This window comes from Melospiza melodia, chromosome 5 (assembly GCF_035770615.1).
Source record: "Melospiza melodia melodia isolate bMelMel2 chromosome 5, bMelMel2.pri, whole genome shotgun sequence".
Classification (NCBI taxonomy): Eukaryota; Metazoa; Chordata; class Aves; order Passeriformes; family Passerellidae; genus Melospiza; species Melospiza melodia.
Genome location: NC_086198.1, coordinates 32,057,382 through 32,069,859, shown reverse-complemented (window position 1 = coordinate 32,069,859; position 12,478 = coordinate 32,057,382). Strand labels below are relative to the sequence as shown.

At 44.1% G+C, this 12,478-nt stretch overlaps 1 protein-coding gene across 2 annotated transcripts in view; it reads left to right on the top strand.

Annotated features, from left to right (window-relative positions):
• BMP2K (BMP2 inducible kinase) overlaps window positions 1-12,478 on the top strand; it is a 49,075-nt gene that overhangs the window by 31,348 nt on the left and 5,249 nt on the right. Inside the window, exons 14-15 of one of the 2 annotated variants that reach the window (XM_063156831.1) lie at window positions 117-274; window positions 3,279-3,392. In XM_063156831.1, the coding sequence (XP_063012901.1) occupies window positions 117-274; window positions 3,279-3,392 (272 nt within the window). The remainder of the gene's footprint in view (window positions 1-116; window positions 275-3,278; window positions 3,393-12,478) is intronic. The other variant, XM_063156832.1, reaches the window with a different exon arrangement.

The window sequence follows — 12,478 nt, the reverse complement described above, 5'->3', positions numbered from 1 at the left end:
GGATGAGCTCTTAATTGCTTGTGTGTAGGACTTGGCATTGTGAAGCATGTCTCAGATTTTGACCCTGATAACCAATCCTGTGTTTCTCTATTTGTTTCCTTGAACTGACTCTACAGGTCAGGCATTCCTGATGCTGAAGCAATTGCCAGTTACCCCAAGCAGAACATCAGTAACCCACCTGATATGTCAGGGTGGAACCCATTTGGAGAGGACAATTTTTCCAAGTTGACAGAGGAGGAGCTGCTGGACAGAGAGTTTGACCTGCTCAGATCAAGTAAGGGACGCTTGAAGGCTTACTTTGCTTCCCAGTAAATGAGGGCTCTGTGGTTGCTCAGCAGTTCCAACACCTGCCTGTCCAAGGACCGTGCAGGCTGTGTACAGAACATTCTTTCTGAGCATTTGAGGGCACGGTTGGGCCTGTCTTCCTTTCCTTTTCCTTTTTGAAAACACGTGCAATAGGAGCTCACCGTCTGAAACTGGTAGTTACTGGCTCAATTACTGCAAAAATGGTAGTATCTTAGCTCTTCTACACTGCCTGTGTCACCTGCATTGCCAAGAGGCTCTCAACAGCAGAGGTATGTTGTCAGATGGGAAGAGAATTTTGGCTGCTTGCTTTATTCCTTTCCAGCTTTTTTCTTGCACACCAGAGCAGAAGATTGTGTGGGTCTGATATGTCCTTTGAAAATGCCTGAAAGAAAATTGATCTATTACATTATGTTAATGTTTTGTACTGTCCTTTTTGAGTGGCTACATGTAAGGGCTGGTTTATTGTACTGATATGGCAATAGTTGAATAAACTTTTTCCTCGTGAAGTCAGTTATCTCCATGGTTTTTACTTGGAATTACCTTCTGTTCTTAATCGCTGAACACATGCTTGTTAGTTACTCTTCCTATAACTGGCTTTGTTGAGATCAGATTTATTAGTGGGACTTGGAAGATGTGACAATGTTAAAAAACAGATTGTATATGCTTGGCTGTCTATCAGCAAGTTTCTTGCAATTAAAAGTACAGTAAAGTTGATTTTTGAGTAACTGGAAAAAATACCTTTGCCTTCAGTTGAGTGTTTTTCCTATTGGATGTGCACTTTGCACTTTACCCGTTAATCCTTTAGGAAAGTGACTGGGTGGGTTTGTTTGTGAGGCTCTGATTGTTAGTTTTCCCTTGTATCCTGTGTGGATTGAATCAGATTCCTGTTTTTGAGTTGGAAATGTAGCCTGCACACATTTTACAGTCAAATGTCTCTCTGGTAGCTGGGAAAAATGGCTTATGTACTAGCTGAAACTTAGCATTCCTTCCAAGTCCTAGTTAAGGATTGGATTCAGTAGTAGAATAGAATATCTGTAAGCAAGCTCCTTCCACATGTGGCCCTTAGTTTTTTGCACTTGTGAATCTGAAGCAGGTCAGTTTGTACCGAAGCACAAGGCCACCCACTTTTGGCATCTGTGTTCTGAATTCAGGACTGCTGGCACTGCTTATACAAGTTGGATGAGATTGATTTGGTTAAGCCACAAGTTTTGAACAAATGCAAGGACCAAAGGAGATGATAACGAAGGTACATTTTGGGCTCAGTTCTTCAAGTTAATTCAGTGCAAAAGAGAGCTGGATGTGATAACTTACCTGATATGCTGTATCTGAAAAGCAAACCAAACCCAACAGCACAGCTCTGCTCAGTAGTAACCAGCATTAGGGATTTTAGTTACTCACATAGAGAAAGTTCAGAAATGACCCCGAGTTGCTCCCTTGCCAACAGCACACTAGATGGCAGCCTTGTCTGTAGGGATGGGCTACCTTACAGCTGCTCTGAGCTCATGGGGCTTGGTGTCCCTCGGGAGGGGGAGCACTGCTGGTTTGTGTCTGGCTGTGCATGCAGGTACACATGTCACAGCCTTCAGAGACCTTTTAACCTGGCTATTTGTTACTGAGGGTGTTGTGCCAAAGATCATGTGAGCATACGTGGCAGTGTTAATGCCTTTGCTGCAGTCAAAGCAGGAATAATTATGCTCCATGTTGTCTACTGGTGCTTTCTCAGACTTGGCTGGAAGAATGGGAGATCAGGAGATTTATTGTAAAATTAAGTCTTGTACCTATAAAATTGTTTCAAACCGTGTGAGACTTAGTCGAAGTTCCTTAGATATGCATTAAGGTTGAAGGCTGAGTTGTCTTTAGGTGTAGGTTATCTTATATGTGGGAAAAAGGCTGTTGAGTACTAAGTATCTTCTTTGCCATCCAGAGAAAAGAGAATTGTGGATGCAGAGTTGATCAGTGGTTCTGTTTTTCTTTTACTAAAGCCAGCTGCTGTCCTGTAGTTTATAACTCACATACAGTGGTGTGTAAGTTGGTGGTGCTCACTAGTGTTCAAAACATGAATCCTTTCTTTCTTTTCTCAGAAGCCTAGTTTGTATTGTTGAGCTGATGCTTTTTACATAAATTAAAGATCTTTCTAAATCTGACAAATATTTTTAAAGCTTGCATGTTTGACAGTAACACCTAAGTAAATATGCAAAGCCTTTGTTAGAGGATGATGATGTTGCCACAATTTGTCAGGCTGGCATTACCATCAGATTTCATGTGTTGAGGGGCTTAATGTCAGTGTGTGCAGTGATGGGTACTGCTGGGGTGATTAATCACTTCTCTCATAAAAGGGGATCCAGTTCCCAGGACAGAACACATTGCTTATACTTGGTGAGGGTTTTCCTAGTAGAATGGTGCTGGTTGCAGTAAGAGGTAATGTGCAATTGGATGGATTTGTGAACTGAGCATCTTTGTGGAGAGCTGTGACACAGAGTGACAGCTTGGAGCTCCTGGCTCTTGTTGTTTCTCTGTTGTTGGTGTTGCTGTGATCATGGGTTAGTGATGGGCCAGAAGTGACATCTGATGCTGCATTTCTGACAGCGCTGTGAAGAAGTAGATTTCTTCCTTAACTCTTGTAACCACTTAATCATCTGTGCAGAACTGGGAGCCAAGAAAGTGAGTCTGCTTCCTTGCTGAGAAAGAACCCCCAGCCCAGCTTCCATAGCATTGCACAAAGGCTTGGGATCACCCTGGTGCTCCTGCAGGGACAGGTGTGGGTGCAGAGCCTCTCAGGCACTCTGCCTGTCTCCTGGCAGTAGGAAAGAGTTGCCCAGAGCAGCTGTGCAGGCAAGAGCTGTGCTGCTTACAAGCATACAGGATACTCCTCCCTCACCCTGTACAGTGCATAACTTTGCATAGGTGTAAGTCCGTCTGTTTTTATTTTATTTTACTTTATTTTTTGTTCTGTTCCATTTTGTTTTTTACAGACAGGCTGGTGGACAGGAGAGCATCTTCAGATAAGAGTGTGGAGCCACATGCTGCTCCACAGACAAGTCCTGCTGAAGATCCCTTTGGTTCTGTACCTTTCATTTCTCAGCAAGGCAAGTTCCATCTGTGACACGATTACCTCGTAGCTGTATGCATACATACCTGTAGGTATGTATGAAGTATGCACAGCAGTTCAGGACCAAAGAATGGCCAAGGGCTCTGCTGCTTCCTAACAGCACTTGGGTTGAAGGGATGTGTTGGTGTGTTCTTTACCTCCAATTAAAGTCACCTGTGCATCCAGCTCCTGGTGCCTGCGGAGCCTTGGGACCAACTGTGTAGGGTGTGGCTCTCTTGAGCCAGAGCAATGGGCATCACCTGGGCAGAGCCACAAGGGCTTTTGCTGAAGGGAAATTGCTTGCTAAGGCCAAATTTTGCTACTTCCCTGTAGTCTGCTTCTGACTCACATTTTCTCTAGTTCAGTTGTCCAGCCAAGTGAAGACAGTTGGCATGCTTCTATGCATTTAATGCACAGTTTTGGTACAAGTTGAGTCAAATGCAAATATTTTACATTGTCTATACATGGGGAGGGTGGGCATTCGTTGTTGCTTTTCAGTTCACCTTTGACTATGTTTACCTTGAATGGAAGTAAAAATAACGTGTTATGTGGGCATTGTGAGTGGGGAACTGCATCACCCTGCAACTTAAGCAGCAGTTTTAACATTTGGTTGATCAGCACTTTAGTATTTATTTTGGTACCTTTGACAAAGTAAAGCCTGCATGGTGGTTGAATGGTAAAAGGAGGATCAGTCACTTCTGCAGCCACTTGGATTTTGTTGTGAGTTCTTATGTGATAAAGGTGCCTTAGTATGACATGTACAGACTGTTCTTATGGAACTTCAAAAGCTCAGGTAACATGCCTTAAAATAAATCAGCTGGGGTCAACCTAAGGTAGTATCTGTGTTTTCTTTCACTTCGGTCCTGCATTCTTGGAGATGCTCTGGTAGGGCTGCAAGTGCTTACAAGGGCTCTGGTGCTCCACATGGTGAAGGGTGGGCAGGGTAATGCTCTTGTCTTCTGCAGAGCCTTCGGTGAAAATCCCTGTGCCTGCTCCTGTCCCTGGACCTGCATTCATTCTCCTTGCTGTAGGACTGTGTTCTTAGCTTGTACTGGTGTTTTGCTCTCTCAGGACAAGTTTGCATTCTGTCACCTTGTTCATGGTCAGTAGTTCAGTGCCATGTGAAAGCCATTTAATGAAGAAGGGTTTGCTCTGCAGGTGCTATTGGGAAAGGTTTCTCTAGCATCTTCATTCCAGAGGTTGCTTTGAGTTAGAGGTAAGCCTGAATTCACATGCAAAACAAACAGAAAATAGCTTACAATCCATTTAAGATGGGGGCCATCAGTTATTTTGTATTCATACCCTTGTGTCCAGAGGTTATTGTATTGCCTTCCTCACCTGCCATCCTGGAAGTGCATTTGAATGTTTGCTGCTTTTTTTAGATGATTATAATATAGCTTTAGATTGTAACAAATGTCTTCACTGTGTTTTTTCATATGCTTTATTTTTGTTGCTTGGAATCCAAGCTCTAATTCTTGATACACTAAAAAAAAAGGAGTTGCTTCTATTAAGGGGAGGAAAAATCCCCTGAAATTCAGTCATGACTGAAAAACCAGGCTGTTTGAGACATGTTGAGCTGGTTGTATGATGTTAGCCGTGGCACTGGAAAAAAATTGTGCACTTTTCTATAGCCTTTTCTCCTGTGGACTTTTAACTGGCACTTAAACAAGACTGAATATTGGCTTGGTTTCAAGACAGGTACTGTTAATGATGTGTTAACTGTGAGTTGCACTTAGTAAACAAATCAGGTAGAAAAAATATTTAAATATTAATATTGATCTTCTGAAAGCTTATGTTCTCCACTGAACTATTCTTGGTGATGTCTTGAGAAGAGGAGTTGCAAGACAGATAAGAAATGAAGAAAGCTGTTGTCTTGGATATATTTCATTTCTAACTGAGGGCTTTCTGGGGCCAACTTGACAAATGTCCCTCCCTGATACTTTGATTTCTGCTTGTACTTAACACTGTTGTGTGAATGTTCTTTCTGGTTTGTTTCTTGTGATTGTGAAACGTGTAACTGAGCAGTAAACCACCTGTGTCCCTTTCTCAGGGCATCCAAGGGCAGGGGATTGCTTGGCAAGTGGAACAGAGGATTAATACCTTGAGTGCAATTCCTGTGTTTACAAGAGAGACTCTGGGATCTTGTTCAAGCACAAGTTTCATTTCCTTATTGTAATGTGTCTCAGGCCAAATGGGAGTTGTGCAACAGTGTTGCCCAGGGCTCTGGCCACCGAGTTCTGACTTGTTGAATAACAATGACATGAAATGGTGACCTTATCAACATGGTATCTTTAAAGTAAATAAAACTGACTTTCTTGAAGAATGGTAGTTCTTACTGAAGTTGTGTTCTACTGTAGTTGCCACAGTTCCATCTCAGAGGTTGGGGTTTTTCTGCTTGGTTTTCCTTGCTCTGGCATAGGTCTGATGTATAAATCATGTGTGTGGTCTGTGGCTGAGTAGAGTCACTCAGAGGATCACTCCTGTTTTGGAGGCCTAAGGGTTCTCTGCTGAAAGCAGCTCTTCACTCAGTAATTAACTGACTTGGGTCACCTCCTGGGGGAGAGCAGCAAGATGGTGAATGTCATGTGTCATCTTTGGACCCACCAACATCAACTCCTGGTAATCTGGCTAAGCAGGTGTCACCAGGTATGTTCACCTCTGTCTGGGAAGGTGAGGCAAGGGAGCAGCAGAGGCTGGAACTGGAAGCCTTTGATCATCTGTGGGCTGCTGTGACTTGGGATATTTCCTGTGGAGCTGAGAGTGCATTTCAAGCTGGCACTGATGCAAGGGTCACCAGGAGAAGAAGCCTGCAACTGGATGGACTGTAGCTGCCTGTCTGTTAGATCTTCTGTGCTTATTTTTGTCCAGTGGGAATGGAGAGCCAGCAGCAACACTTCTGTCCCTTGGTGTGCACAGAGGGAAAGGGTTTGAGATGAGCTAACAGGTGTTGGGTGCCTCTTAGTTTGGGGAATAGGGAACCACTGTGGAAGCTCTTGGTGTCTCTCACCCTTGGTGTGTATCCTACTCAAAGCGTTCTCACGAGTAAACTTGCTACTCACACTACTTTATGCCTGAATTATTGTGGACAATTGTAGTGCCTTAAGACCTGACATGACTGGAAAAGAAACCTGGCCTGGGAAAGACTTCAGTTCTTGATCTGATAGAAACAAACCCTGCATTGCTAACTTCTTAAAGAAAGAGAGAATTAACTAGCCAGCACTGGGGCACTTTATGCACTTCACATGTGGAAAACAGGTTCTGGTTCTGGAATGTCTGAACTGTATGGTGACGGTGCAAAAAACATCTCCTGTGGACAGCATTTTTGAATGGAAATGTTTGATTCAAGTGTGTTAACCAGCTTGTGTTGTAATCCCCTTTGTTATTATCAAGTGTTTCAGAAGCTTGGGAGAAGGATGCTTTGTGGTACTCTCAAATGTAAGAAGGAAGTGTCATGAATATAGTACAGCTGGCTGGTGAGCTGTACTTGGTGCCTTTGGCCATCTTGCATTTATTCACACTAATGATTTGTGGTATGAAGATGGGCTAGGATGGCCTTTTGCTTCCCTCAGCTTAATACTGCAATTCCCAGAAGGAACACAAGAATTGAGGTAACACTCCAGGTTTCATAGATGGGCTGTGTGATAAGTGGAGATGTTGGGCAATGTTGCCTGAAGCTGTTTCAGGCATTTGGCTCCTGTGGAAGAATCTCCATGAGCTGTCGCCTGGGATCTCAGGATGGAGTTCTGGTTCAGGTCATCTCGTTAACAGTTGTGCTGAATGTTATACAGCTCATGTGTGCTGTAGGTGTGATCAAGTCACTTGGTTTTTGTGTCTCTGTGGTAACCCCTCCCAAGCCACTGCAGGCCTGTTCTTTGTGCAGGGACTCAATAAAAGTGAGTACAGTCCTGTAGCAGCTTCCTTCTGCCTTCCAGACTTCCCACACGTGGCAACCTGGTGATGTCTTCCAATGGTGGCTGCAGGTGTCTGCCTTGGGATAAGAGGGGCTGTGTTGTGTGGCCTGTGTTGTCCCAGCTCTGTGGATCTTGCAGCAAACCAGCTGGATGTGTCCCAGACGCAGTGCCATGGGAGTCATCCGGAGCCTTGGACAATCCCTGGGAATGCCCTGCAGGGAATGCCCTGCTGCAGTAGATGCTGCTGGATGTGCACGGCATCACAGTGGACGTGTCATGTCCTGGCAGGAGCAGACATGGGGGATGATGATTCATTTAGTGGTTTTTTGTGTACTGCTTCCAACAGGGTTTCAAACCTCTGCAAGTTCTGTGCCATGGCTGTGGAGCTCTTGGACCACTGTGCAGTCTGGGCCTTTCAGTGAGACACAGAACTTAAGAAGAACTTAATAATACCAGACCAGAAAAAACAAAAAAGACTTGAACTGTAGCAACTTTTAGAACTTGAAAAACTCAACTGGCAATAGCTCGTGTTTCTTTGGCAACTGATGTTGATGGTTTAAAGGTGCCCAGCCCTGCGTGCAGTGATCTGGGTGTTGTAAAGTGTTTCAGGTTTAGGTAACTTGGCAGAGTAAGTTCTTGTCAATATCTGTATTCATTGAAAGCTTCACTGATGTTATTCTGTACCTTCTTGGCTGTGGTTTCAGTTATTCATAGTGCTTGCTGATTGCAGGTTCAGGATATTTCCCTATCAAGATCCTCTAAAACCTCAGCTATTCTAGATACCCCTTCCAAAGTAACCTGAAATTGTTCACCCATCAAAAGTATAAATGGTATGTCTAAGTTCTGCCAAGGGTCTGCCTTTTCTCTCCAAAATTCTTTACTGGGGTTTTTTTTTTTCAAGTTTTCTCAAATCTTGCAGCAGTCATGGGCACGTTGCACTATTTTTTTATATTGCTCTTTAATCTCTGGAGTAATTATTTAAAAGAATGTTAGCAATAGTGCCAGACACAAGCGTGGTATTCTTCCATTTTTGTTGCTCTTGAAAATAGAGGTGGTAAGACGTATAAATCCATTACAGTGTTGAGCAGCTGCTGCCCTGGCTGTTGTCGGAGAACTGGTGCAGATTTAGTTGCAGCCTGCTGCTAATCCTTGGGCTGACATGTGGCAAATTGTTATGAAATGATGGTGGCAGTATGTTCCCAATTCCAAGGGAGCTTAAAGCTCTTATGCCCCACTCTTGGGCTACCCCCACGATACCCTAAAAAGAAGAACCAACAGAAGGCATGTAATTACTGCAGTTGTTAGAGGGAATTCATCCTCTTATAATCCTGTGTCTCAAAAAAGAACATCGGAACAGAAAATTTCCTTGAAGATTGGGATCTTCTTATATGATTAAAGATGTTCCACCTGGCTCGCATTTGAGGCAAGAACAATTGTTCCCTACAAGCTGCAAACCTGATTAGAAGTGTGGTAATCTGAGCAGCACATTGCAAACAGATGTTGCCCCCAGTGTGCAGCAGTGCTGTATAAATATGTATCTGAATGTCTCTGCAGTGGTGTAGCCTGACAAGAGTGCATGAAATCAATGTGACACAACACTTGAGGCTGGAAATCTGTTTGGCCAGAGCATCCAATTGTCATTAAGCAGGGGCTTTTCCCTTTTGGGGGATTGCTTGTGTGTAGTGCTCTCTTTCATTTGCTGATTTCATTAGCAGTGAAACAGGGGCAACTGTAGTGTAGAAAACCAAACTATTCTATGTTAGTTTAAAATATGGTAGTTCTAGTGAGGGTATTTTTGTTTGTTTGGATTGGTTTTGGTTCTTGTCTGATGCGGTTTGATCCCTGTTCCTGGGACTAACATGTAGCCACTGCAGCTGCAAAGGTGGGTGCAGAGATGGTTTGTTCCCTCAGAGTTGGCCAGGTAGGGCTAAAAGTGTGCAATATGAGCATCTTTAAGTAGTTTCTGCTTGGAGCAGGTGACTCTGGTTTTTTCTATCCTCAACACACACAGAAGGATAAAGGAAGATACTTGTTCTCTCCTGACACACTGCAGTGTGGGAGCAGTGATATCACTGTTCTGGAAATCCTCTTTGGAGTACAGGAGTTCTCTTCAAATCTACATATGAGGAGCAGTTGCTGTTCACAGCATCATCTGCGTGCCAGTTGCCTTCCAGGTGACATGGTCCATGTAAGGTCATACCTGCTGGCTCTGCAACTCTGATAATAGTGAGCTCCTAGTGGGGATTTGAGTTTGTACTCACTGTTGGATAATTTCCAGTCTGTACCTAATACCTAGACACTGGATTTGTGCTGCAATAACCAAGTCACATTGTTAACTCCCACAAGGAGACTGGACAAGGAGCAATCTCAGTTGAAGAGGTAGAAATTTGGAAGCCTTCTTCAGAAACCACTGAGCTGAGATACAGTTATTGACTGTGCTGTGGTGCTGTTAGAACAGGAAAAAGTCCTCTTGCTGTGTCTTGGAGTGGCCTCAAAATTAAGATATTTTGGACTATGCTTTCTCATGTGCAGGGACATTTACCAGCCTGCACCTAAGGCTTCCCCTTTCCTGCTGACTGCCTCATTCCTGCCTGCATGAAGTCTGGTGTGTGCCATGGCATTGCCCTGAGTGGAGCAAGAGCCCGCAGAGCTGACCAGGGCCAGGACACACTGCTGTGGGCAAAGTAAAAATGAACATGTACATCAAACTTCCAGTGTTCTCATTGCCTTTCAAGCTCTTAGCCTGTGTCTGCCTCTGTCAGCCAGGAAGGTGCTCAGTATTTCCTTGAAGAGAGGTTCAGAGCTCCAAGTACAGGGGTAAAGCACCTGGCCACTGGTTGCTGTGGATGCATGTCTCCAGCAAGAGGGATGGCTTGGTCAGTTGGTCTTGGCTTCATCAGAGTTCCTCTGGAGGTTGTGCTTGTTACACTGAAGAGAGGAAACCTTAGGGTAAAAGGCTGGGTTGTCGTGATGCCCAATTCCCAAGATGATTTGCTGTGTGTTGCCAGCACGAATCGCAGTTGTGAGTAGCAGGTGGGTGTGTTGGGATGCTGGAGCAGCTGGGGTGCCTGTGTGTAGTGTGTGCTGTGGGAAATGTCCTCTTTGCTGTGCTGTCTGTCTGGAGAGCTCTGGGGCTGGGAGCTGCACCTTGTGTGCCTGATGCAGCTCAGCTACTTGGTGGAGAGGTTGTGCTCTGTCTCATCAGTGCCTGTTTCAGTGTGTTTTCTAGAGACTCTGACTGTGGCAGCACTTCACCAATTATACTTCAGCCTGCTGAGAAGTCAGGTGTGTTAGGTAACACTGTGATTCAGTTCTTCTTTGAAAAAAATGCTGTATTAGTTGTTTACTGCATATTGAGATGAAATGCAAAGGTCTAACCATTCTGTGGAACTATAAACTCTTGTGGATATGGATGCAGAGAAAAGGTCTGGGCTTTTTGTTGTGGAAGTGGTATTAACATCTAACCTAGAAGTAGTCCCTTTTTCTTTTAAATCTATTTGCATTTATGCTAACATTAGTGTTCAGTAAATATTGAAAACAGCAGGATTTGGAGGCTGCGGGGGGTTATTTAGTGCCATGTGAAGGCTGTACCTTTGGGAAATCTAAAGTAAGCAGCAGAATAATCCAGATTCTAATTTAGTGGGTAAAGCAAATATGTAGCATTTAAAATTACAGTAGATAAGAAGCAATCTGACACTAGAAGGCAAGAAGAAGCAGCTCAAAGCCCTAATCACCTGATGGTTTTAGTCATTCTGGTCATCTTGTTTTTAAATCCTTACATAAATTGTATTGCTGCTGAATTTTGATTATTTTATGTGTAGCTGGAAAGGAGTGAGGAAGCTGATGGATGAGGAAATTGCTGTTAATTTCCTTTTAAAATGTAAGAAGTGGTTCTTGTAAAACTGGAGCATAGAAAGTAAAGATTGACTTGACCTAGAAGTTGCACACTAGTTTCCCCATGAAAGAAGGAATTAGCTGAGAAAATAATTTGGTATATTGCAAGAACAAGAATTGTGAGGTGGATTCTGGCTGAAGATGACTTTTGGAGAAGTAGCAGATGCCTCTAGCCATCCCTGGCTTTTTCCATCCTTTGAGCACATGGAGTGGGTTAAATGTCAGTTTGTGTTACAAAGCCCTAAGTGAAAGTCATTGGTTTTGCTTGGGTGAGGTCAGGGGTGCAGTGCTGTGGGTAGAGCTCTCTAATAGCTGCTTCCACAGGAGCAGCCCTGTCCCCAGCTGCTGTCAGGTCCTGGAGATATGAGAGGCTTGTCCCCAGTGCCAGGGTGCCTGGCAGCCTCTCTGGGCAGTGGCACACAGGCTGTAGGCAGTGGCTCTGGGCCTGCCAGGAGGTGAATTCTCACTGCTGTTACATCTGACATTATGCACCCTGTCTGTGGCCAAGAGGATATTCCAAGGGCAAGTGTGCTTCACCTAGAAGAGACCTGAGTGGTTTGATTTTCCTCCTGCTCTTTCCTTTCCACTAGAAATCACAGTCAGTTACACTCCTGAAAACATCTCCCCACATCATGGGGCTTTTACACAGGGAGAAACTGGGTGTGCCTAGTGATGAGAGCAGTGCCACTGCCACTGTGCAGCCTCCCCTGCTCTGCCTGCTCTTGCCATCTTTTTTTTGTACCACTGCAAATTTTTAACTGTTTCCAGTGTTCCCAAGGTAACCACTCCACAAAAGACTCATCAGTGAGTTGTTCCTTCAGTTCTAGTTGTCAGTGAATAGTAGGGGGGAAGATGACAGAGGGAAACAAGTAGATAAATTTCCTTGCTGTAGAGAAGCTGAGCTGACAGGTTGCATTTAGACACCAAGCAGAAAGTGTTGGTCTCAAACTTGAGGAAAAGCAAGAGCTTTTGTGCCTCAGTTTCTACAGAAGTTAGAAGGGACTGCTCTCATGGCTAGAGCATTGTGTGTCAGAGCAGACTATCAAAGCAGAAGCACATAAAAAAATAGCTTGTCTGCTTAAAAAAAATACAGAAAACTAGTGTGGAAATTCTGCTGTCTCCCATTTCCCCAGAGGAGAGAGGCTGTATAATGACTGGATTTGAAAAGCTGTCTCTAGAGATCTGTTTTAGCCATTGACCCCTTCTGTGTGCCCCCCAAATACTGGTACTGTATGTCCAGGCACCTTGTGCTTTAGAAGTAAAGCTGGCAGCTCTGTCT